The 27,805-nt window shown below is 45.9% G+C and overlaps 1 protein-coding gene across 1 annotated transcript in view; it reads right to left on the bottom strand.

Annotated features, from left to right (window-relative positions):
* The window catches only part of LOC146194426 (uncharacterized), a 29,595-nt gene extending 12,096 nt beyond the window's left edge, over positions 1–17,499 (bottom strand). Inside the window, exons 1-2 of the mRNA XM_084596556.1 lie at positions 17,350–17,499; positions 15,203–15,445 (exon numbers count right to left, since the gene is read on the bottom strand). Of these exons, the coding sequence (XP_084452682.1) occupies positions 15,203–15,445; positions 17,350–17,499 (393 nt within the window). The remainder of the gene's footprint in view (positions 1–15,202; positions 15,446–17,349) is intronic.
* Positions 17,500–27,805: the final 10,306 nt, after the last annotated feature.

Raw genomic sequence — 27,805 nt, 5'->3', positions numbered from 1 at the left:
CTAAGTCCCTCAACATACTCAAAGTTCTCTCAAAGAAGCACTGGGGATCCGATCGAACATGCCTCTTACACATTTACCGCTCTCTTGTACGCTCCAGTTTAGATTACGGTTGTATTGTGTATGGCTCCGCGAGGTCATCATATCTAAAGCGATTAGACCCAATACATAACCTCGGCTTACGTCTTTCTAGTGGTGCATACAGAACATCCCCCATTAAAAGCATCTATGTAGAAGCAAATGAACCACCCCTAGCCGACAGGAGGAGCATGCTTACATGCGAATACATACTCAGGATAAGATCTTTACCAAAACATCTCTGTTTCCCCTTAGTTACAAAGTGCCCTTCCAGAACACTGTTCATAAACAAACCCCATGCTATCAGGCCTTTACTACTCCGCTTTGAAGAAATATGCAAAGATTTAGGAATACTGGATGCACTTCCAACTGTAGCCCAGAGACAGTATCCATTTCCGCCCTGGTACAGCCTTCCCTCTACATGTGACCTCACACTGACAGCCTTCCGAAAAAATCAAACAGCACACGAACACATATTACAGGAATACCTAGCACTACGAGAGAAGTATATGAACTTCACAGAATTTTTCACAGATGGATCAAAAACAGCAAATTATGTTGGATGTGCTGTCGTGCAAGGCAACAGAGAAAAAGTCATAAGGCTACCTAACAGTGCCTCAATATTTACTGCAGAATGTTACGCTGTCTATGTAGCTGTAAATAAAATTATGCAACAGAACTGTGAAAAGAGCATAATCTATACCGATTCTTTAAGTGTGCTTACGGCATTACATTCCAAAAATGCAGTTGAGCCTATAGTAGGGAACATCATTCACGGCATAGAAAAAATCACAACGCAAGGCCAAACCATAGTCTTTTGCTGGGTTCCTAGCCATGTTGGGATAGATGGTAACGAAGTAGCCGACTCATGTGCTGCACAAGCTCGAACTAAGAAAATAAAGAAAATACCAATTCCCTACAAGGATTGTATTAAGTTAGTAAAAAGAAGCCTGATAGATAAATGGCAGAAAAAATGGAATAACGAAGAGCAAAATAAACTACACACAGTAAAACCCATAGTAGGAGAATGGAAATCATGTACACAGAACAAACGCTTCAGTGAGGTGATTTTGTGCCGTCTTCGAATCGGACATACACACTTGACACACAATTTCTTACTGAGAAAAGAGCAAAAACCATTATGCAAAGAATGTGGAGGTGAGCTCACCGTGAACCACATTTTGATCACGTGCACAGAACTTGAACAGTTAAGGAAAAAATATTTTACTCCATTCTATAATGAACGCATCCCATTCCACCCCTGTTTACTATTAGGAGACAACCCGCTTGTTGAAATTTCATCTGTTTTTAGTTTTCTTAAAGAGTTAGGGATCCTAAATCAGCTGTAATTTTCTAAACTTTTCATTTTCACTCATAAAGAAGCTCAGCAACCTAGTGTTTGGCGCATGATGGCCATAGTAGCCTATGTGCCAAAAAACCCAACCCAACCCAACCCATTATGGCTGGTTTTTTGGAGAGACCTTACGAATTACCGAGAGCGAGGAGCCATTGCTCCCCTCGACGAGCCTGTTGCCCTCGGCTCTATATGCAGCTGAGTAGTAGATCTCGACCCCATGAAGGTGCATGAAGCGGACAAATTGGGCAGACTCAAAGGCGGACCCATGATCAGAGAGGCAGTGGTCAGGGGCCCCAAAGCAATAAAAGACCGAGTGTAGGTATTCGATGACTTCTTTAGCATTTGTTGAACGAACAACAGCTGGCACTATGTACCTCGTTGCAAAGTCTATAACATTTAGTATGTAACGAACTGTCTCCATGGAAGGCATTATGATGTAGTCTATGGCAATAATTGAAAATTGCACCTCTGATGCAGGCACAGTCCCAAAAGGCCAACGGTTTTCGATGTAGGTCAGTTGTACATCTGGCAGGTTTGACACGACGCAACATATTCGTTTACTTCAGCCACTATTCCTGGCTACCAATACCGTCCGTAAGTTTACGCAGTGTGCGGTCAGTGCTGAAGTGACCAGCACAGTCATGCATTCAATGGAGAATGACAGGGCACATCTTTGCTGGAACAAATATAGCTGCCTGTCCTGTTGGTAATTGCTTGTACAACATGCCGTCAATGTCCACTATATCTGTTGCAGGCTTATAAGCCATGTGCTTTCGTGCTTCTGCACACTGGGGATCCTCTTGCTGCAGTTCCGCTAAGGAACAAGTGTCTGCTAATACAGCAAAAGACACGCGTGAGAGGTGGTCGGCAACTGTTTGCCGGCCAGGCCTGTGTTTCACCATGAATTCAAACTCTATCAAAAAAGCGGCGGAATGGTCGAACGTTTGCAGTGAGGCACGCAACTGTCCAGTTGTCAGTAAGAAGGCGAAACTTGCTCCCCAATAGGTAAGGGCAGAACCGTTAAGTCACTGCCCAGTGCATGGCAATGCACTCCCAGACATTGCTATGAAGCTTCCTTCATCTGGAGTTAGTGCTCGACTGGCATATTCTATTACAACTTCACAGCCGTTCTGAAGTTTGGACAACACAGCACCTATTGCTGCAGCGGACGCATCAGTGGAGACTTGTCGGCATGTCCTCAATAAAGTGGCCTAGCAAGGGAGCTTCAGTGAGAGCAGCACAAACTGTCTGGAAAGCGTCCTCGCATGATGAATCCAAGTACCACTCTGGCGACTTGACCACGGAGAAAAACGGTGCGGCCAGCTCGGAAAAGTTCTTGATGAAGCGGCGATAAAAGTTGGCTGTTTGCACCCAAGACAACAGTTCCTTCTGAGTTTGGGGCTTTGGAACGCACAACACAGCACCGACTTTGGCTGGATCTGGCAGCTTGCCTTTACTACACAAAATGAAGCCCAAGCAACTTATGGAAGGGACGCCGAAGCAGCACTTGTCAAAGGACACCTTGAGGTCATGCTCTTGTAGCCGCTGAAGTAGCCGATCAAGCAATTCCAAAAATACGTGAAGGCAGACGCAAACACAACGATGTCATCCAAATACACCCTTATGCCAGATCCCGAAGGGGGTTGAAGGTCTTTAAGAATGAGCTGCATAGCCCGTTGAAATGCGGAAGGGGCATTCTTGAGAACCAAATGCATGCGTGTCCACATATATGTTCCGCTATGAGTGATGAAAGCTGTTTTCTTGTAATCAGAGGGTCGTAGGCTGACTTTCCAGTTGGCGAATTTCAAGTCCATGCAGGCAAACTATGAGGCACCAGCGGCATCTTGCATGATGTCGTCTGCACGGGGCAGTGGGTAGACGACACTTATGGTGAGTTTGTTCAGCGGAAAATAGTTGACGCACAGGCGTTTATACGGTCTTTTAGACACGACTATGACGGGAAAGGTCTATGGCCCTGTGGATGGCCGGATAATGCCTTGGCATAGGAGCTTTGTTACCTGCCCATCTAAGAACTTGTGGTCATCTGCACATTATCGATATGGGCTTCTACTGTATGGGACTGCATTGGGCACCAGATCAATCAAATGTTCCACACCCGTGAAGTGTCCAATGTCATCTTCATCACGTGTGAACGCCATGTGATTCTTTGAAAGAGATATAGCCAGGGCTGCCTGTTCTGTCTCTGAGATCCTAGCCAGCAAAAGCAGGGGAAAGGTCAGGATAAATCGCCACCGGTACCATACCAACAGGCGACACAGTGGCTTGTTCTGGCAGGCATTTGCATAAGGGCTCTTTCTGTAGAGCTGAAGACGACGGAACCTCCGTGCATCCAGCCAGGAGGACTGACGTAGAATTACTGCACACGATGCTCGCGGATACAGTTTCTGTTGTGCCCGTATGGCACTTCGGGAGGCAGAATGATGGAGTTCAGCTGGATTTGGTGGCTCAAACACCAGCTTTGTGGCATTGGCGTAAAACCAGTCTTAACCGAGGACGGGTAAGATATTATTTTAGATGACGGCTGCTTCTACAAAGGCTGTGACGGAGCCCACTGTAATCTTCAAGTAGACTGCCTTCTGGAAGAATGCTTGATCACCTACGACGGCTAAAGGCGGCTGTGCCCAGCAAATCGAGGGAAGATCTTTGACTACAGCTTTCGTCACTATGGTCATTTTGGACCCTATGTATGGAAAGACTTCGTAGGTGCCCAGGGGTGTGATGTTGGCAGTGAAGAAAGAATACTCTAGCTGAGAGCCAAGCACATCTAGCTGCGGGCTGGCATGTAATGCAGTGGCTGCTGCATGAAGTTTTCTGAATACTGTGGCTGGCTGCTGTTTGGCATCAGTCTTTTGGTTTGCTGGACATTTTGAAGCTAGATGGCCCATTCCACGACACTTAAAGCAGACAGCTTCGCTTAGTAACTGGCCCGGACGAAAAGCAGGGGCACCATAACGTTGTCATAGAGCAGAATAGCGAGCTCCCTTTTCATCAGGCGGGAGGTCTGCAATGCGAGGACGAGTTGTAGGCACATTGCTGGGCCTGGAGTTGCGTCTACTTGAAGATGCGTCTTCTGATATTATTGGCCTTGGGGAGTTTTTTTGTAACGAGGACTTGTATTATTGCGAATGCGAGGACTCTGCTCTTGACCATGAGCTGCGACCTGCCTATGTTGCATTGCTCGGTCGAGTTGTGAGCAGATGTTAACGAAGGTACTGATGACGGGACTTGAGCAGCGATGCTTGTCGCGGTGAATGTGCACAAAATGCCTCGTAAAAGATACTCAATTTTCTGGAGCTCTGGCATTTCTCTATGATGCGAAGCTTTGTATAGGCATAGTCGCGGAGCGACGGAGAGCTGGATTGCACCAGGGCCATTACTTGCTGTTGCCATTGGATTAAATTCAACTCCTCGGCGAACGCATCCAAGAAAGCTTGCCGCCATGATTCTCACGTCGGAAACTGGGCGCCAAACGTCAGGTGCCAGTTTTTTCCTGTTTCTTTCAGCCTACTTGCAGCGATTAGGCGAGATATTTCCGGGGACCATGATGCAAGCTGTTACATTGTTCCTCCATCCACAAACGAGCATTTTGCTTGTGGCAGTCCTCGAACAAAGGCAGAGTGGACGATATGTCAGGCATCGTTGTCACGTGGACCTGCGGCATGTAGGGCACTGGATACCGCGGCAGCTGCGTTGTAAAAAATGACACTTCAAATTGCTGCTGGCTGTATTCCGATCCGGTGCGAAATCCAAGCATCGTTACGTAGGGCTGTTGGTGCTGAGACGGCGTGAAAAGTCAATGCCCTGGCATGGCGGAAGCATCACACACACCTGGCGGTTGCGCGGCAGACAATGGCGGCGGTAGGCCTAGGGAGCCATGCACATGTGACGGCAAATGTTCTGGGAGCTGTGTTCTGGTAGACGCAGAGGCGACATATGCAGGAGACAACTGCGCCACTGGAGCTGACGCTGGTCTGTGCGCGTGTGCAGGCATGACTGGGCGGGTGACTTCCCAACTGTTTTCCGACATCGCGCATACTTGGAGATACAAAAGGGCAGTACGTGAGGCTTACGCAGGCATGTTGTGGCATAGGAGGCTACTGTTGTGGGCGAGTGGCGAAGCGTTGTTTTGTAGTCGACTGCGCCAACTGAGAGGGCTGGGCTATTGCTGGAATGAGGAGGCAAAGCACGAAAGTGTCATAAAACGAGTTTACATGTTATCACAAACTAAAAGCCCGCAGTGCCCAGCTTCATCACAAGACTGCTTCGCTTGGCGGCTGGCGGCTCACTCAGGCTGGCTGTGTTGGCTGTCTGACGCTCGAATCTAGCGCAGGACGGGAGGCGACCGGCGGACGGACCCCTACGGCCATCTGCTGGATAGCCTGGTAAGCAAGGTTGGAGCGGCCAGGAGGTGCTGCCACCTCACAACACAGGCCAAAAGGCATCACATTGAATTGGCACAGGCTATCGGGAGACCTCTACAGTAGCCAAAGTAGTCAGGAGCGTAAAGAGATTGGCGGTAGAGAAAAACAATCAGACATTTCACCAGTGACGAAGGACGAGGTCAAGAAAGCATTAGAAACTATGAAAAGGGGGAAATCAGCTGGAGAGGATCAGATAACTACAGATTTGTTAAAGGACGGGGGGGGGGGGGGGGGATACCGTGCTAGAAAAACTGGCCGCCCTGTATACGCAGTGCCTGTTGTCATCGACGGTAACGGAACCATGGAAGAATGCAAACATTATCCTCATTCATAAGAAAGGGGACTCTAAGGACCTTAAAAATTACAGACTAATCAGCTTACTGTCTGTTACGTATAAGGTATTTACTAAGGTAATCGCTAATAGAACCAGGACAACCTTAGACTGCAATCAAGCAAAGGATCAAGCAGGGTTTCGGAAACGGTACTCTACTATCGATCATATCCATACCATCAATCAGGTGATAGAAAAATGCTCGGAATATAACCAGGCCTTATACATAGCATTCATTGATTACGAAAAAGCATTTGACTCAGTTGAAACCTCGGCGGTGATGCAGGCATTGCGAAATCAGGGGGTAGACGAGCCGTACGTGAAAGTGCTGGAAGATATATACAGGGTGTTTCATCTAAGATTTTACCTATTTTTTAAAAATAGAAAAATCAAGTTTTATTGTCGATTCTTCTTTTAGCTGTTGTATTAAGAGTAGAGAAATATCAGGAGCACTAAAGCGTACTAGATAGCTTAATAATTAACTAAGATTAACTAATTAACTTTTTCTTTATACCGGCTAGAAGCTACTTTCAAATTGCAACAGTGAGCTACCGGTGTGAGAATGCCAAATTTTATTTTAAACGACAAGAAACGTGCATTTCTTAAGGACTGCAGCACTGGCAATTCTGGCCACTTTCGACGCACGAAAACGAAACCTAGCAGACGAAGCGCGGAATTGTACGCGCCCACGAGTGAAGCAGTCGTGACGTCGCCGGGCGAATAAAGCCGTCTGAAGGCGGCTGCTGCCGCTCGTAAAATCCGGCGCTGCGTCATCCTGTCACAGCCGCGATTCATCGGCTGTCTGACTGTGCTTAATCGAAGGCTGCCGTCGGTGTATTTTACTTGTTGACATAGAGTTTTTACTTCATTTTGGTTTGCGTTGCATGAACTGCTGTTTGTAGCTCGCTGAGAAGTTTGTTCGAGCTCTGGTGCCCAATATTTCGGACAGGATCTCAATTCTTTCTGGAAACATATTCGAGAGCAAGACTTTTCCTTCGAGTTCTAGGATACTGTGGTTATTTTTTCTTCGCGATGAAATTAGTTGCTGTGTGTGTTGAACAAGAGTTAGAGTGGAGCCTTTTAATCACTGCGCACAAATTTGCTCTTAATATGCCACCCAGTTTAAATGACAACTGAATATAAGTATCGGAACGGTAAACGCAGAGAGGTTTTGTAAAAACGTTTATTGCTAAGTTATGTATCTCAAGGCCGACCACACAGAAACAGTCTTTCAGAAACAGTGCATATCATTCCTCAGAGTATGTGTTCGAACTGACTTCCTCGCACTGCAATACATGTCATCAAGCGATCTTTCACGGAATTCACCACTCGCATGATCATTGCTTGAGGAACATTTTCTAGTGATGTTTTGATCCCTTGTTTTAGGTCGTCAAGGCTCGCTGGTTCGGTTTCATACACCCTGCTCTTTAAGCAACCCCACAAAAAAAAAAATCGAGTGGGGCCAAGTCTGGCGAACGCGGTGGCCACGCAATTGGTCCGCCGCGCCCAATCCACTGTTCGTGGAAGGAACTGTTGAGAAACTGCACAGCCTGTGTCGCCGAATGTGGAGGTGCTCCATCAGGCTGAAACCACATTGACCTAAGAGCATTTAGTGGCAACTCGCAAACAAAAGTAGAGACACAGTTATTTAAAATCTCAGCAACATAACCCGTGCCAGTAAGAGTCCCATCAATAAAATAAGGCCCAACAATCTGACCTCGGAAAATACCGCACCATACATTTGCCGACCACCGAACCTGATGGTGATGTGGGCGCACCCAGTGTGGGTTCGTCTGGGACCAGTAGTGGGCATTATACACATTGATCACCCCGTTTCGGCTGAATTGGGCCTCGTCAGTCCACAAGATATTCTGCAAGAAGTCAGGGTTCTGATCACATTGGATTAGACACCAGTTGCAAAAGTCCAGCCTTTTTTGGTAGTCATTCGCCATCAATTCCTGATGCAGACACATATATGATAAGGATGGTATTTGTGCGCTGACAGCGGCCGCCAAACAGTGGAAATACTGGCACCGGTCACTTGAGCGATTTCTCGCACGCTGGCTTCTGGCTTCTGGCTTCGCGGCGACGTACGACATCACAGCAGTCTCATGTGATTCGGCTGCTGGTGCTTTCCGCTTCCTTTTTTGAGGCTGCACAGATCCAGTCGTAGGGAATCGGTTGAAGACGGTCTTGAAAGTTGGTTGCGCAGGCACACGAGAATCTTGATGCTTGGCCTTGTACATCTGTGCTGCCAACTTGCTGTTTTCATTTTCACTGATGTAGGCAATAACAATGTCTACCTTTTCAGCGGTCGAAAAGTTGCACTGCACTGCTGAAGCCATTCTGCAATTGATGTTGTGGCAGCAACAGAAGACGCATCCAAACAATATGAGCGAAAGAGCAGAATTGAAAGATTAAAAGTGCAACTCATTACCGAGTAAAAAAAAAGAAAATTTGAAACATCCAGTGGTGCGATATCTGTGCATGTACTGCTTTTCTTTTTGTTTCACCCTCTGGGAGCCAAAGCTTGTAGTCAAGAGGGAGGGCTGATTTGCCCATACCATCAGCGCTACGCCCGCACCATGACAAGCTTCGCCCGCAGTGCGTTGCTGATATCTCAAGATCCTACCAAACCATGACGCAGATCCAGGCGCGTATTTCGCGGGCGGCAGCGGCCGCCTCCAGACGGCTGGTTTCTCTCGGTGACGTCACAGCTGCGTCACTCATGGGCGTGCATAAGTGCGCGCCTCGACTGCTAGGTTTCGTTTTCGTGCGTCGAAAGCGGCCAGAATTGCCAGCGCTGCAGTCCTTAAGAAATGCGCGTTTCTTGTCGTTTAAAATACTATTTGGCGTTCTCACACCGGTAGCTCACTGTTGCAATTTGAAAGCAGCTCCTAGCTGGTATAAAGAAAAAGTTAATTAGGTAATCTTAGTTAATTAATAAGCTAATTAGTACCCTTTAAGGCTCCTGATTTTTCTCTACTCTTAATACAACAGCGAAATGAAGAATCGACACTAAAATTTAAATTTCCTAAATTTAAAAAATAGGTAAAATCTTAGATGAAACACCCTGTATAGTGGCTGCACAGCAACCATAGTTCTGCATAAAGAAAGTGACAAAATTCCCATAAAGAAAGGTGTTAGGCAAGGAGACACGATCTCCCCAGTACTATTCACAGCTTGCTTAGAGGAAGTATTCAGAGACTTGGAATGGGAGCAGTTAGGAATAAGGGTAGATGGAGAATACCTCAGTAATTTGCAATTTGCTGATGACATTGGCTTGCTAAGTAACTCGGGGGATGAACTGCAAACAATGATTGATGACCTAGACAGGAAAAGTAGAAAGGTAGGCTTAAAAATCAATATGCAGTAGTCTAAGATAATGCTCAACAGCCTCGGGAAGGAACCGCAGTTTACGTTAGGTAGCGAAGCACTGGAAGTAGTAGGCGAATATGTCTACTTAGGACAGGTAGTAACCGCAGATCCGGACCATGAAAATGAAATAACAAGAAGAATAAGATTAGGATGGAGTGCATTTGGTAAGCACTCGCAGATTATGACTAGCAGCTTACCGGTATCGCACAAGAGGAAAGTGTACAATAGTTGCATGATATATGGGGCTGAAACGTGGAGGCTAACCAAGAGGGTTCTACTTAATTTGAGGACAACTCAGAGGGCTATGGAACGAAAAATGGTAGGGGTAACTGTCACAAAAGTGGCAGCATTTCTATCTTCATAATATGACATATGCGGTGTTCTAGAAGAGTTTATTGATATATTTCAGTGTATTCTGCCTTGTCGGTAATGTCAAGAGCACGCGTACGTGCGCGTTCTCCTCGCGTTCTCCGCGCAGTTAGAGAAACCCCCTCGCAGTGCGCGAGCGGGGACGTCCTCCCAGCTTGTTTTACAATGTCACCCCTAGCAGGGCCGAAGTTGTTGGCGTACGTGCATCCTCTTTTGGTTGTTTTGGTTGGGCCTTACGTTTTTTTCATCCGCAACATGGCGGCCATGCAGTGTGGAAGTTGCGGGGCCTACGTGCCCCTTCCTGTGTGTGCACTTGTGAGTGTTTGTTTCTACGGACCCTGACTTGGGGAGGGAACTGTTGTGTGGGCGTGTCTTACGCATTGTCAACCAAAGGCTAGAAAAGAAGCCGACTCGGACCCAACGGCAGTGCGCCTCTCGCCTCCAAGCACTCCGGGCTCCCCGAACTGCCGCCGCATCGCACCACGAAGACTTCGCCCCAGGGCTCCGGAAGGACCATCGCCTTCGAGAGCTCCCCATCTGCGCCGTCTTTGTGAGTGGAGTGCCGCCGCGCTCGTCGGACAATATGCCCGTTTCCTAGTTTCTTCTGAACTTTCTCTACACTCGTCTTATCTTGTTTTAAACGTCTGTGTTCAATTTGCATGTATCTTGATAGTGAGAATTTTGACTGATGTATTTGTAATTGCTAGTTTTTTTTCATGTATGCTACCTTAACTGTGTTGTTTTAAATGCTTGTAAATGCTTTCGTCGTATCATCCTGTGTATAATACTGAGAATATATAGTTGTTTTTCCATCATTGACTTCGTGGCTCTGTTCTCATTCGCAACGCTGAACATAACCGGCTAACGCTGGGTGTCAAAGTTCCAACTACCTTTGCCTCGGTTCGAGAAGGTGTCTCGCACCCCTTCCGGAGCCGTGACAGTAACATTAAGAGATAGTAAGCGTGCAGAGTGGGTCAGAGAAATAACTCAAGTCACTGACATTCTAGTGCAAAATCAAGGAGAAGAAATGGGCATGGGCAGGACATGTAGTGCGAAGAGAGGATAACCGATGGTCGGTTAGGGTAATAAACTGGATTCCTAGTGAAGGAAAGCGTAGCAGAGGGCGGCAGAAAGTTAGATGGGCGGATGAGGTTAAGAAGTTCGCAGGGGTTAAGTGGATGCCGCTAGCACAGAACCGGGTTAATTGGAGAAATATAGGAGAGGCCTTCGCCCTGCAGTGGGTATATTCAGATGATCGGGAGTGACGAAGGCGGTCTTCTCTGTCCCGTTCATCGACAGCGATCTACCAATAACCGGAATAAAGATCAGTCGAAGAAAAATAGCTGGCACTTTGCAAGCAGTCGAGGGCATCATCTATCCTGGGGAGTGGGTAAACGTCCTTCTTTATTTATTTTTATTTATTTATTGCGTACTGCCAGCCTGAATGTCAGGCTTTAGGCAGGAGTGGGGGGTACAGAAGAATACAATTCACGAGAATACATAGTACATTCAGTCTTGCGAATGAGGACAACGAAAAAAAAAGGCATATCACTTGTACAGAGCAAAAAGCATGAAAAAAGTGAAGTGTAAACACCATGATATGACAATGTGAAACACCGCTATCTATCATGGAATGCACTCAGAACAGAAGACAACGTCGAACACTCAACCACATTTGCAAGTAGGTCGTTCCAAGTACGTATAGTTTTAGGAAAAAATGAGGCTTTCAACACATTTGTTCTGCACAAAAAATCGCTCACTTTCTTAGAATGAAAAGAACGGGTTTGTCGTTGGGTAACTGAATGAAAGTATGCATTTCTATCTATGCCAAGCTGGTTGTGGTAGATCAAATAAAACATTTTTAATCTTTCTTGGCATCGTCTTGCCTGCAGGGTTTCTAAATTAGCTGTTTGTAAAAGTGCTGTTGGGGATGTTTTCCAGCTATAACAATTGTATATGAACCTGACACATTTACGCTGGACATTTTCAAGTTTGGTGACATTGATCTTTGTGTGCGGATCCCAAACAACTGCCGCATATTCTAAAACCGGTCTAATGAAAGATTTGTAGGCAAGAAGTCTGATTTCTGCTGGGGATTTAGCAAGGGTTCTCCTCAAATATCCAAGTTGCCTCATAGGTTTATTTACAGTGTACGTTATGTGGTCATTCCATTTTAAATCTGACGTGATTATAACTCCTAGATATTTGTAATTACTTACCGGAGATAACGTGTTGTTATCGATGTTGTAGCAGAACTTCAGCGGATTGACTTTTCGCGTCACAGTCATAGCTACTGTTTTTGTTGATCGCAATGTCACAGCACTCATTGTTCAGCTTGACGGCCCCCTCCAGGGAGGCCCCCGTGTACATGGAAACACCAAGTTTTGCACCAGACCTGAATTTTACCCAAGGACGTATTTAACAGTACCTGATCATTCTGGCTGTAAATCTCGTGATAAAGCATACAATAATCGGCGAACAGGCGTATTTTAATCGATATGTCGGAAGCAATGTCGTTTATAAAAAGCAAAAAAAGTAATGGTCCAAGGACGGAACCCTGAGGAACGCCGGACTCAACACGCGCGGAATCCGAACTGATTCCGTCAATGGATACAGTCTGACGCCGGAATGAAAGATATGCCGCTAGCGATGAGAGCAATGAATCATTTTTAAGGATAGGTTTCAATTTTAAAAGCAGTTTTTGATGGCAGACGCGATGAAACGCTTTTTCAAAATCTAGAAATATTATGTTTTCTTGACTACCCCTATCTAATGCTGCTGTGAGATCATGGACAGTTTCTATTAGTTGTGTTACCGTGGAATGTTTTCGACAGAAGCCATGCTGTCGGCTATCAATAATGCCATTCTGCTCAGCAAAAGTAGAAATGTGTGCAAATATAATGTGTTCAAATGCCTTTATACAAGTACATAGCAAGGAAATGGGCCTATATGATGAAACAAGAAGCCGGTCCTCTGCTTTCGGTATCGGGGTAATTTTTGCATGTTTCCAATCGCTTGGAAGTTCTGCGCGTGACAATGATTTTTCAAATATCAGACATAAATACTTAGCGGATCCTTCAGCGTAACGGAAAAGAAAGGAAGCAGGAATGCCGTCAATCCCCGGCGACTTTTTAACATCTAGATTGAGCAGAAGTGTTAGTACTCCTTCTTCACTGATAGCTGGAATATTTATCGGAGGAATTTCGGCAAAAGCGTCGAACTGCGGAGTAATGCCATCGTCCTTGGTAAAAACAGAACAGAAATAAAGGTTTAAGGCATCAGCTACTTCCCCTTGATCCGTTACGACATTACCATTGATCAACAGATTCGAAACTGATTGCTTCTTTGGCGACAAGTGACGCCAAAATTTTTGCGGGGACTCGGTAAGAAACTGTTTTAGACGTACACTTTGATAATGGTCTTCGCTCTTTTTTATTGCATTCTTCAGAAACAGACGCAGTTCAGATAAGTAGTGTGCGCCCGCAGGAGAAGGGCGCTGTAGATATTCCTTTCTTGCTTTTTTAACCTTTCGCCCTGCATGGGCTATTTCTTTTGTCTTTCTCTGGGGAATGAAGTGCTTTATGCAGTGCATAACTAGACCTTTGAAGAATAACCATAACACGTCAACGGATATGCTACTACATTCATGTTTGGCAACAAAAGAAGAGAACGAATTGTCCAATGCATCAAGTACATCCACATCACTAGCGCGAGAAAAATCGAGTACAACCGTTTCCCTCTGTTTCAGCTTAAAAACATTCTTCAATTTCAAGGTAAGGGACACTATTTTGTGGTCAGAAATCCCTTCAAAAATATGCACACTTGGATTCATATGTATGACCTTATCATTCACGAGAAATAAATCTAATGTCGACACACTTCCGCCGTGAACACGGGTAGGTAGTTTCACTAATTGCGTTAAATTGTGCATTAGAAGTACGTCAAAAAAGAGTTCACCAGAATGAGAGCGCGCTTTTGGGAACTCATTAGCCCAATCGACATCCGGTACATTAAAGTCTCCTGTCAACAGAATGCTACAAGATTGGTTCCTATGTCTGCATAGAAATTCATTCAGGTTTTCAAAAAATGCAGGATTAGAGTTAGGAGGACGATAAAATCCACCAATTAGAAGATGGAAACCATCCAGTACAATCTTGACGATGACGCACTCCATTCCAATAGGGTCAGGTAGTCTGGACGCACTCAAGCACTCCTTAAAAAGTATGGCTACTCCGCCACCTCGGGAATCTCTGTCGTTACGGTAAATTCCGTAACCTGCTGGAGTGATTTCAGCATCGCTTATATCTGGATGTAACCATGTTTCTGTAATGACTATTATTTGCGGGCTATGGACCATAACAATACTTTCCAGATCTGTTATCTTGTTAACTATACTGCGTGCATTCACATTGAGGCAACATAATGTACTTTTAATGGAAGGTTCGGGTCATGGTGTCGTTTCAGATACGAGTGAAGTTTCAACTATAGGCACTATCTTCCTCTGGGCGCTGTCCCATTTAAACATTTTTTTGTCAATTCTAACTTTGTCGTAGATCAACTTTACCTTTCCTCCCTCCCTTCTAATATCAGCCGTGTTGTCCCATAAGCATTTTCTGATTTGCCTTGTGGCTGCCTAGAAGTCTTCGCTAACGGCTATATTCTTTTCCTTTTCTATCTTGTAGCAGTTTTGAATAACGTTCACTTTTTCTCGGTGATCAATAAGCTTATGAATTACTGGTCTTGGCTTCCCTACTTTCTTTTTTCCTAGTCTGTGTATTCTTTCTACAGAAGATACCTGTACGCCGAGTGAACTTTGAAACAAGTCATCCACCACATCTTCCATAAGTGATGAATACGTTTCATCGGTGCGCTCAGGAATGCCAAACACAATGAGGTTATTTCGTCTACTTCTGTCTTCGAAATCAACTTTTTTTCCAGTGTTTTAGTTGTATTTTCCATATCAGTGATCTTCATACCAAACTCCTTTACTATCGCTGCTGATTCTTCAACCTGTTTAATCTTTGCTTCGATTGTGTCCAGTCTTTCCTTAATACTCTTTTGACCAACCAAAAGTTGCAGCAGTAGCTCCTGATTGTTTGGTCCGGGATTAACCTCGACATCACCACAAAGCATCAGCAATGAAAGCAGAATATCCTGTACGTATAGGTACACCGCACAAACACCATTGGGGCACGCCAGCAAGACCAGACAACGGTTGCTAGTTTTTATGGTGGAAGAATTATTACTGACCTGCACAAAAAGCAGGAACGGGTTTGTCATGGCGTTGACCGGCGGCCCGCTGACGTGCCCACTGAAGTGGCTGCTGTGTGAAGAGCGTCTTATATAGGCCGGGGCCGAGGAAGTTGAGGGCGGTGCCGTCCAAACGTCGACGGAACGTGGTAGTTGTAGCACGCAGACTCCGTAGAGTCCGGCAGCAGTGACACATGTTGCTTCATCGTGTATGCTTGACGGTCCAGTCAAGCCGAGAAATATCTGCACAAAAAGCAGGAACGGGTTTGCCATGGCGTTGACCGGTGGCCCGCTGACGTGCCCACGACGTGCTGACGTAATTTTGTTGAGGTGTCGTTAATCCACGCAGAACCTCTAGGTATTGCCCTTTCTAACAAGCACGATAGGTGATGCCCAGGGGCTACTAGAAGTCTCTATAATGTTTCTTGCCAGCATCTTCTCTACTTCATCTCGTATGACGCGACGTTCAGAAATGGCGACTGGGTAAGGTCTTCTGTAAATTGGGCTGGCTTCGCCGGTATCGATGCGATGAGGAACGTTTGATCCAAAGGCCGATCACCAAAATAAAAAATATCTGTTTGAAGTCAGAAGGCTCGCAAGTGCTTTAGCACGATCTGGGCGCAAGTCAGGAGCAACCATTCCTGATATGCGGTCCTCCGAAGGTGGGGACAGTGCAGGTCCCGTGTCGACACTCCAGCAAAAAATTACGAGACTTTAGCGACTAAAGTGCCGCATTTTGCGACGCAAATGGCAATAATTAAATAATAATGTTAATAAATAGGTAATGCACAAATAAATTAGACAGCAAGTAGTTAAATACAAATAGGTAATTGGTCAATAATTAGTAATCACTTGATTAATTATTTATTTAATCTGCATTTGATCATTGATTGGCAGATAGCCATAATAAGGCACGCATTCGGGCATACTGTGGTGGTGCTCTGTGATTGGTCGAGACCTCTATGACGTCATCCCGCCTTGGCCAATCAGAGCGGCCGCAAAAGCAGGACACATTTTCTCCACAACAGCATGAGCCATTAAAGGCTTTCGCCTTATTGGGGTCAGGTAAAAGAGCAGTCACATAAACTCAGACAATGGGGTCAGTTCGGCCTAAGAAATGCCTTCAGGAAGAAATTGCACAAAAGACTTGAAGTTCAGGACTGGTATATAAGGTTTGTTATTCGCTACATGCACTCTATTGTGAGGGAGAGAATTGCCACGCTGAAGAGTCACGTCGGTTATGGGGAAAACAACGTAGTTACATCCGGAACGGAGGAAGAAGGCGACATGAGCACATACACTGAGGCTTCTGATGGCAGGGGAGTAAATGTAGCGGAGCAGTGACGGAGCGTTGAAGTTTCAGGTGCTTTGTTGTCACGACAGAATGGCAGGTCTAGATGAATCACTCCAGAAGAACACTCAATGAGATCTGTGTGCAGTTAGAAATTCGGGCCCTAATATACCATCTTGAGGGCAACTGGTGAGAACTGTAAATAACACATGGATGTGGCGGTCGGCAATGGTAATTCTTACAGCACACATAATAATCACAATCGCAGTAGCTCTGCTGCCATCAGCAACACGGACGGTAGATGAAGTAGCGGGTGTGAGGACTTTCTTGAGGCATCGGCGGAGCGAGGAGCCGAGAACAGAAATGTGGGCACCAGTGTCAATAAGGGCAGAAACTGGGACTCCGTCCATAAGAGAATCGATCAGGTTACGTCTGGGTGCGGGGGTCAGTTGCGAGTTGGCAGTCCGGGTCGGTAATGCAGTGTCACTCCAAGGCGCTGCACTCGCCAGTTTCCCGAGTAGGTGCCAGTGTATGATGGGGAGAAGCTGCGACGAGGTACCGGTGAACGGGATCGACGAGCCTGTGGGGATGGAGATCGGCTGGAACGACGGGCAGGGGGGACGGTTTTGTTGCGAGGCTCATCTGGTTGAGGAAGAAAGTCTCCAGGTCTATCATAGGCGGGGCGGGGCTCGTCTGGTTGGGAAGGGAAGCGCCGAGGCCCATACTGGTATCGACGGTCGGCGTTGTAATAGGAGCGAGGGGTGAGGAAGGTACGGTTACGGCAGTAACGCGAAGTGTGGCCGGTTGGACAGCAAATAAAGAAAATTGGCCTGTCGTCTGAGGTGTGCCACTTTGCAAGGTTGCGACTAAGGTAGCGACGAGGGGAAGCCTGGCTGGTGGTAGCTGCAGCCACTAGAGGAACAGGGTGCGATGATGGCGTGGGCGGCATGGGGCTGGAGGAGAGGCCGACGTTGGCAAGTTCCTGGTGAACTATGATCTGTGCCATGGCCACGGTGTCGTGCAGCGGAGACGTGAGTGGTGTAGGAGCTAAGGCCTCGATTTCTATCCGGACGATCCGAGTGATGTTCGTGGGATGAGAAGGCTGTTCCAAAGGGGCCAGATCATCGCAGGATGATGTAGCTCCCGTGTTTGGAAGGCGCTCAGAACAATGTAGGAGGCGTCGTTGTTTAGCCTGCTCAAATTTTCGGCAGACTTGAGTCACTGAATCGACGGTGGAGCAATCTATACAGAAGAGGATGTTGAGCGCATCATCTGCGATGCCCTTGAGGATGTGCCCAACCTTTTCATTTTGCAGCATGGAGCTGTTCGCCTTGCGACACAACGCGAGCACGTCTTGAATGTAGGCAAGGTAAGACTCCGTACGGGATTGGGCGCGAAACGAAAGTTCGGTTTTGGCTACGACAGCTCGTCCAATTGGCTTCCCGACAAGTCCTGAAGCTTTTGATTGCAAATTTCTCATGTCACTAGCTCTTGTTCGTGATCTTTGAACAACGTGCGAGCGATATCCGCCAAATAAAAAATGAGATTAGCCAGCATGATGGTCGCGTTCCAGTGATTGTTCCAGCTGCAGCGCTCGTATTCATCCAGCCAATTGCCAACATCTGTCTTGTCTTCACCATTAAAGATGGGAGGGTGACTAATTTTCGTGAGCACGACTGGCCGAGCTGAAGCTACCGCGGTGCTAGGGGCTGCCTCGCAGGTCATAGCGGCCGTTGTTGACGTCGTTGTGAGTTGAGGTAGGTGGCGGCCACTGCGCAAATCCAGCGTTTGGCAGCGCAAGAGGTAATCTGTGTGCAAGGTGATAGGTGGGAAGAAGGTTAGCTTAAGAAACAGAATGGCTGACGACTTGTGTGACTGTTCTGGCAAGCGCCAACCTTCCCTTAGCACCAGCTACCGTTGCTACAGCTTCGTCTTCCTTCCTCTTCTTCTTCTTCTGCCTTGATATTTGGTACATACCCACGAAGGGGGATTGGCCAGGGTTCAGTGTGTACAGTCAAATGTCCTACACAAACTGAATTAGTGTATTAAAGTAACTGACAACTAAACAAAAACGTAAGATTTAAGATCACAAAAGTTATTGAAAGAAAAAAATTGAAGCAAAAGTTTGGAATTTTGTAAATTTGGAATACAATTAGCAAGAGAATCTGTCCGTAGCTGTGATGTAGTTGTGTAAGTACTATCAAATTTGAGGCAATGCAAATCCTTTCGCACTCGCACCGAAGTAGAGTAGAAGCGGGACCGACAACGTAAATCTCAAGCGTGCAATTGGAGTTTCTAAATGCACCCTCCTCTGATATGAAAACCTTCGGCAAGCGAAAAGGAAGTGATCAATATTTCCAATTTCACCGAAAGCCTCACAAATGTTTGTGGGGCTGATCCCGCATCTAGATAAAGAAAGATTTAGGCGAAGAATCCTGCATCTCAGGAGAGTCATCGTTACCTCACACTGCCGTCATTTACATGAACGAACTTTCCATGAGTGTATGAGATGCTGGTATTCGGCTGTAGATAGCAAGGGATCATTGCATGAAGCGGCTAAGTATTGATATCGCTGGAAACGGGACATTCAAAAAATGGTGATGTTAGGGATGGCACATGAAACCGGTGCATCAAGAGCTCATTTAGTCAGGAAATCTGCCGCTTCGTTCTGGAAAATACCGCTGTGACCGGGGATCCAGATGAAGCGTATTTCTTTCGGTATGAAATACTTTAGTGAGCGGCTCAACAGAGCATTCCGTGCTTACTCCAGTGACAACAAAACAGAAAGAGAGTCTGATAGAAAAAATATTTTTGATTGACTGCAGGAAACATCTAGTAGTGCTAGCCCAATTGCCATAAACTCTGCTAGAAATATCGGTGTGTAATCCGGGACACGCACCAAAAAACTCCAGGAAAGAGGCTGAAAAAATTCCAATCGCTGCTTTGTGCGCAATCACAGACGCATCAGTGACAATTAGAGTGTGATCAGGGAACTTTTCAAGGTGTTCACATAGGAGGCTGGATATTAGACTTGAGGGTAAGTGCTTCACATTAGATGGAAATATAAAATCATAATTTATATCCACAAAGAACGTTGAGCAACCATTAGGACATATAGAAGCAAGGTCCACACCAATGTTTGTGAAAATGCTTTGCGTGAAAACAACCTGGGGCCTGCAGACCCTTGGCCACTGGTGAGTGAGGAAGAGGGCGGGGTTTGACACAAAAATAGGTATAGCCACACCGGGAGTAGCCTCAAATGATCGCAAGAATGATCTGACAGAAGGCGGAAACGGGTGTTAAGGTCCGGAATGCGGGCCTCCAAGTACAGAACAGTGGAAGAGACTGACTGTGGAAGTCCTAGGCAGAGGCGCAGCGCCCGTCTTTCTAAAAGCAGCAAAGGATGCAGTTTATATTTTGGACACCCAGAAAAAAGAATGCAGCCAAATTCTAGAATCGGTCTCACATAGGCTTTGTACAAAAGTAGAAGAGCATCTCGACGCATACCAAATTTCCTGTTACTTATCTGTATGAGCCTACCAAGGGCACGCTCACCTTTCCGAACATTAGACTTGATGTGAGGCCACTAATCCATACTAGCATCATACGTAATGCCTAAATACCGCACATGTTTCACTTGAGGTATGACATCTGAGCGGTAGTTTAACGAAACATATTAAGGGGTTATGGTTTTAAAAACTAGCACACTACCTTTGGAGACATTTAAAACCAATTTAAGTTTGTCCAACCAGACCTCAAGTGCATTTGGGTAAGCCTGTAGTGAACGTTATAGGTCATGAATATCTTTTGCAGAGGCGAAGAATGCTATGGTCATCTGCATATACATATACAGTGATATCAGGATGAACCGGAATATCGCACATTAATATATTAAAAAGGAGTGGGGAGATCACAGAGCCCTGAGGCACCCCTCTTGTCTGTGCATAGGAGTCTGAGATTAATGAGCCAGCAGTGCAAAAGAATTCTCGTCCTTTCAAAAATTCCCTGATCCACGCATAAATGTAGAACGGAGGACGTAATAATGACAACTTGTTTAGTAAAATTGAATGTTCAATGCTGTCATAGGCCTTAGCAATATCGAGCGTCACTAACGCTCATACCTCCTTGTTGCACATTGCAAGGCGAATCCTGCTTTCTAAATCTACATGTGCAGACCATATTGAGCATCCATTGCGGAAACCAATCTGGAAAGAACTCAAAGCATTAACCTCTGAGATATGCTTTGAGAGGCGACCATGCACAATTCTTTCTATTAATTTTGCTAGATTCGAAGTCAAAGCTACCGGCCGAATGTTTTCAACATGAAATGCTTTACCAGGGTCTTTCAAGAGCAATATAATTTTCGCCACTTTCCAGACGTGCGGCAGCCACGCAGATTCTAATGATTCATTAACCAGATCCAGGAGATCCTGAGTGAATTCATTTGCTAAAATTTTAAGCATACCTACCGTAACACCGTCCCAACCTGGAGCCGAGTTTTGCATGGAAGAAATCACAGATAGGAGTTCTGACCTATCGACCTCAATATAGTCTGAGCAGGAAATGGAAGCGTACAAGGGAACTCTGCACTGCTCCTGGAAACGTAATGCTGGCCCATGTGCAATTTGTTCCAACTCATCCTTTGCCTCCTATGGAGACAACACTACTAAACCTAATGACTGAGAATGGTGCGAGTTTCTATTTCGTTCCATGAAACGATGCAAAGCCTTCCTGTGCTTAGGGTTTTACAAATAAGTATTTAAATTTTCGTTGTACTCGTCCTTTGCCTGCGCTATGGCTCTTTTAAATGACGCCGAACAAAATTTGTAATTTATCCAAGTTACTGGACTCTGGTTATAAGAAAGGCTTTTTCATGCTGCTTTTCTACGGCGGAAGGCTCTCTCACACACGTCATTCCACCATGGGCATGGCGACTTATTGTTTACTGCAGACCTCACAGTGAACTGGGAATGTACAGTAGCATTCGCAATTGAGGAAAATACCTTTTGTGCCTTGTCGGTCCTACATGAACAAAGGTTTGATTTGAGGGAGGAGCGTAGCGAAGCTGCATATTTGGCGTTGTTTACTAGTTTACGGTCAAAAGTGCCATCTTGTGTTGTGCTCATCATGAGGGTAAATGTTACTGGAAAGTGGTCACTAGATGTATCACTGTCTACTGTTGACCATCCTCCTATACCAATCTCATCTGCGGCCTGGGATAAATCGATGACAGATCGCGAATTTCCGCGCATGAAGGTTATAGCCCGAGAATTGCAGCAGCGCACAGCATTTGCCGACATCCACGTCCATAACAGCTGTCCACATGCGTCGGAGTAGTTATCCCAAAAAGTATGGTGCGAGTTAAAATCGCCTGCAATAACGACCCTATTAGAATTTGTAAGTAATCTGTCAAAACAGTGTGAGCTACGTACACCTGTGGGGCAGTAGACATTAGCGACTGTGACAGGGCCACAATATGGCAATGTGATATCTACAGCCAAAATCTCACACTGAGGATTCATTATTGTTTTGCTTATTTTTGCCCGGTGACATAATTTTGACGATATCAAAGTTAATAAGCCACCGCCCCTACCGGTTTACACGATCGGCGCGGAAAACATGAAATTTCTTTAAGGTAAATGACTTTGCGGGCGAGAGCCAAGTTTCTTGCAAAAGCACTATGTCTGACATGTTTTGAAAGGAGGATCCTCCTTTCAAAACATGTCAGACATAGTGAAGTGAAGATACAATAAAGCGACAATTCCACGGCAGAACTTGAACACCTGCCATGATTACTTACATAAAATTGAGGCCGTAACAGCCTCTTTTAAAACATCGGTTTGCTGTAAAACTTTGGAAGGCCCTTTTTTAGTTTTGGTCTGGGAAATGGAGGACTTAGAGGGTGAGCTAGAAGCACGGTGCTTCTGAGTAGGGCATGACATTTCAACATCATAGAGCAAATAACTATGCGAGAAATGCTTACAAGGACAGTGTCGATAGGGAGCACTTGAGCCAGCACTAGAGGAGAAGCTGCATTCAAACTTTCAGCACAGGTTTGAGATGAAATAGATGCTGGAGTAAGCACAGGTTGAGGTGGCCAAGATGACTGGCTACCAACAATGCCAGACAAGGCTTCAGTAAAGCCGGTAAGCATACGGTCAACCACGACAGAAAGGGCTTTTTCAACCGTTTTCACAATTGCGGTAGACAATGTGGCCTCAAAGTCTGGAGTAGAAGGGCGCACACAGTTGTCATAAGTGTGCCTTTTCCGATCAAGAAGGGCATAAGCATCTGCTCGATAGCAACGATTCTTTTGAATTAATTCCTGAGAACGTTTCTCACAACTGGCGTCATCAGCCGAGTGCTCGTTACTACATACACAACAGCTAGGCTTTGCAGCGGTACAGCTATTAGAAGAGTGTCCTTCCCCACACATCCTGTATCTTATCGCAGACTTACACGCTCTTCCACTGTGTCCAAATCGCCAACAGTTGGTACATTCAAGGGGGTGAGGACGTAGCGGGTCAATGCGATAAATAATTGGCCAAATTTTAAACTCAGATGGACACATGAGACCGGCAAAAGTTGTTATAACTGACTCTGTAGCAACTCGCACCCCGGCCTTCATGTGAGAGCAGCGATACACTGAAAGAACACCAGCTCTTGCGTCCTGAAATTCCTCCAAAATTTCCTGAGCAGTAGATGCAGGATCCACTCCACGTACAATACCCTTAGTGCAAGCCAGCTGTTCAGGAATAAAGTCTTTGACAGAAATCGAGGTAAAAGAAAAGCAGCGTAGCAGATCTGACACACAAATAATGTTTGCAGATTTGCAAACTATACCTCGTCTCCCGAAAGGTCACACCTTAGAGATACCAAGGTAGTGATCCGTCAGACTCTTGCGTTGCTGCTGAATAGTTTTCGGATTTTTCATTTTCAGCATTCCATCGCCTATCGGAATGAGTGCGACAGGAATCACATCGACACCATTTTTAGCAAATGAATCCAGAGGCAAGCTTTCAATCGGCAGGCTGGCGAACCAATCTGCCGAGTCCCCTCCCGGGGAGGTGAAAGACATGCCTGTGCGCGAGGTAATGAAACATTTACATTACCAAATCCTATAAAGCTAGCCTGAACCCTGACGAAAACCCCCCTGAACGTGGAAAGGCCTCACCGCGAAGAAGCACCGGGCACCGAAAACCTTGAGGACTCCCAGGACCGCTTTTGAGTAGCCTTCTGGCTGTAGCTAGCACAGGATTTCTTCTGTCAGCAAGGATGTGCAGCCGCGAAGACCAAGGATACCAAGACGTCTGTTCTTCTCTCTGTTGTCTCCATTGTCTGACCAGAAGGGCGTTCAAGTCTGCGCTCTCACTGTTGTTGATCGTCGCCTTCTTCAACGTTCAGCGACGCAGGGTATATGTGTAACAATATTGATAGAAAAATATTGTTCGAGACCCACAAAGAAACTCGCCGGATGTAACAAGCTGATGCCGGCACTCCCTCAAGTAGGCCACGATGACCCAGGAAGTTATCATCACTTCTGTCTGCGGCACGTGGCTCCAGATGATTGCCACCAGGATTCCCGTGCCATACACGAGAACTTGCACAAGTTGTGACGTAGCCCAAAACCTGAGGAGCATCCTTCTGTGCAACCTGGGGCAGCTAGAAGAGTACCACAGCAATGTTCAGTAGCAACCTCTGCAGGGGCACCTTGTGTAAGCTAGGTGTTGGTGCTTGGTGCCACCACGGACCCTGAGCCCCCATACGGAAGCTGTCATTCGTACCGTGACGAAAGGTTGAGAGGTGGAGGGAAGAAACCTTGGACGGTGGCGGTCGAGGCCGTGGTCAAGTCTCGGCCGATGGGCTCTTCGCCTGTCCACCAGGCGAGGTGCTCCGGGACCTTCCTCTGCATATAAGGGTGAACCAGAGGCGACATATTGTCACGCTAATGACGACGATGAAGGATGGTGATGGTGAGACGGAAGCGGAAGACGAAGCGTTGGGGCCCCTTAGACTTTCTATACTGTATGGAAAAACGTCTTTTGAAAAAACCTGATCGAGCTCCGCAAAGGAGTCGCACCGAAGTGCCACAAAAAATCGCGGCACCAACTGAGAACTTTCCAAAGTTGCACGTCCTGCGCCCTATAACAGAATCTAAACCTGTAAACGAACTGTCAGTCTTCCTGATTGCCAACATGCTGAAGGCCATCATTGGCGCTAACTATAAAGTGAAAAAAACTAGGATCTGGTGACTTATTAATAGAGGTATCAGACAAAAGCCAGTCTGACTAACTCCTCATAACAAAGACATTTGCTCTCATTGACGTTCAATTATCATTCCACCACAGTCTTAACAGCTGCCAGGGAGTGGTTTCTGAACGAGACCTCCTAAATGAAACAGAATCAGATCTTCTTGAGGGCCTACAGAACCAAGGTCTAACGGCAGTTCAAAGAATAACAATCAGGAAAAAGAATGAGGAAATAAAAACGAAACATATTGTTCTCACTTACAACCGGAACACACTTCCTGAATTCATCAATGTGTAATTCATCCGATGCAAAGTTAGTCCGTACATACCAAGCCCCCCCCCCCCCCCCCCCCCAGGTGCTTCAAGTGTCAGCGGTACGGGCATGGTAGCCAGACACGCCGAGGCTGCCTTACCTGTGCAAAATGCAGCGCACATGACCATTCAACCGACAAATGCAGTGCAACTGACTTCAAATGTGTGAACTGTGAGGGCACATGCCCTTCGTCCTCACGGTTCTTTGTGGCCTTTCAGGCCGTAAAAGAAGTAATTAATATAAAGGTAACCGAGAATATATCATACGGAGAAGCGCAGAAGAAACATAAGAGTGCTTTCCTCTGCTCCCTATGCTGACGCAGCCGGCAGAGGGGCCAGGCCGGGTCTAGTAATGGCGGACACGCAGTGCAATGCTGGTGACGTGCTTCCACCACCGCTCCTCACTAAGCTGCCATCGGCTGCACCAATCTTTTTAATCTCGGAGGTTACTTTCTCTCAGACGTCCGGTACACCAAAGGCATCTGAGAAGAATTTGTTTTTTCTGGAAAAATCTCCTGTCTCCATGCCTTCACAAGAGGTGATGGAGATGAGCGTGGACTCCGCAGCGTCAGTGGCGCCTAGGAGTCAGCCAATGAGAGGCGGTGCCTGCAGGACCGCTTCAAATTGAAAAAAACATACGCCAGTTAAGCCACCTAATAAAGGCGGCTAGTCTTAAACCCACGGTCTCATCCACATTCCGCACTTACAAAAATGGCATGGCAACTGAGAGCATCATATATTTGAACTGTCGGGGAGTATTAAATAATCTGGATGGTGTATATGAAATTCTTGCCGAGCACCAACCAAACATACTTTGTCTGCAAGAAACCACCTTAAAATCAGCAGACAAATTTCCCCAAGCAGCATCTTGTATTCAGGACGGATAGGGAAGGCACCACTCGCCCCTCTGACGGCGTTGCCATTGTAACTCAAAAAGCAATGCCATGCCGAAGCATCTCACTTAATACAGACTTAGAGGCATTGGCAATACGAACCTTAATATTTGGTAAAATAACAACAGTGTGTTCTCTGTATACTCCTCCAGTGTATAGATTATGTATCGAAAGTTTTGAAAAGCTGTTGGATCAACTTCCAGAACCATGGCTGCTGGTCGGAAACTTTAATGCACACCATCCATATTGGGGATATACAAGAACGGACTGCCGAGGTGTGCTAAATGAAAAATTCTTATTGTCCTCTGGATCATGCCTACTTAACACAAAAGAGCCAACATACTACAGCATATTACATAACCCATACACATCCATAGATTTAGCTATTGGCTCCCCAATGCTCTTGGCAGCTACATAGTGGATTGTAATTAACAATCTATATGGAAGTGATCATTTTCCGATCTCTGTAAAGTATGCAGGCAATAAAAATGAAAATGCGTCTAAACCTAGAAAGTTTAAAGAATATGCAGCCAACTGGGAGATGTTCAGGGAGCACTCGTCATTGGCTTGTTCAAGTTACTGACTTCGGCGTTGATGAAACTCGCTTGATAACGCTGCACATTAAAAAGGCAGCAGAAAAATACATTCTACAGACGTCAAGTAAATCACGAAATAAACGAAGACCCTAGTGGAATGCAGAATGTAAGACTGCTCTGAAAATCAAAATAGGGCATGGTCGAAACTACGCCCATACCCCGCAGCCGAAAACATAATAGCCTTTAAGCGTGCAAAGGTGGGTGCGACGCATCTCCAAGCGAGAAAGCTGGTCATCATTCTTTTCTTCTGTGAACTCTTATTCTGATGACCCAAAGTTTACAACAGGATAAGAACACTCAAAGGATATAGCACAATCTCAACACCCCTTGTCAGCACCCAGTGGTGACTCTCTAGAACATCGAGCAGACAGACTAGGGCAACACTTTGAATACAGTTTCAGCTCAGCACACTATACAGAATCCTTTTTGCGGCACAAGGCAACTGAGGAGAAGAAGCACATGCATGATAAAAGACCATGCATAGGAGGGTACATAGCCCTTTCACAATTCAGGAGCTGAAGATGGCACTAGGCACATGCGGTAACACAGCACCAGGTCCTGCCAGGATCACATATGAAATGCTCAGGCACCTGCATGTGGACACTCTTGAAATCCTGCTCTGCCTGTGTAATAGAATATGGGCCACAGGACGCTTGCTTAAAGCATAGAAGGAAGCGACCATCCCAATATTGCTGCCAGTTATTGGCCTATTGCACTAACCAACTGCCTATGCAAGATTTTGAAATAATGGTAAATCGTCGCCTTCTCCATTTCCTTGAATACAATTGTATTCTTCATCAAAACTAGGCTGGTGTTAGAGCTGGGTGGTCAACAGCTGATCAGCTCATTGCATATGAATCTTATGCAATGGATGCTTTTGTACATAAACAACATCGTTTATCTCGTTTTCGATCCTGTAAAAGCATATGATACCACTTGGCGCTATGATATGAACCGCGACCTCTTCTCTCTTGGCTTCACAGGGAACATGTTGAATACGATACGAAGTTACTTGTCTCAATGGGTCTTCAAAGTTCATGTTGCCAATACATACTCAAAGCTACATACAGGAAAATGGTGTCCCTCTAGGTGGTGTCCTCAGCTGCACACTTTTTATAGTCAAAATGAACTCTCTAAAAAACGTGCTGCCAAGAACCATTTCCTGCTCTATGTATGTTGATGACGTCCAGATAAGCTTCAAATCTTGCAACCTCACCATCCTTGAACATCAGATTCAGCTAGGTGTTAACAAACTGTCTAAA

Source organism: Amblyomma maculatum, chromosome 3, assembly GCF_055883805.1.
Source record: "Amblyomma maculatum isolate TAMU_Amacu chromosome 3, ASM5588380v1, whole genome shotgun sequence".
NCBI lineage: Eukaryota > Metazoa > Arthropoda > Arachnida > Ixodida > Ixodidae > Amblyomma > Amblyomma maculatum.
This window is presented reverse-complemented; position numbering and strand designations above follow the sequence as displayed.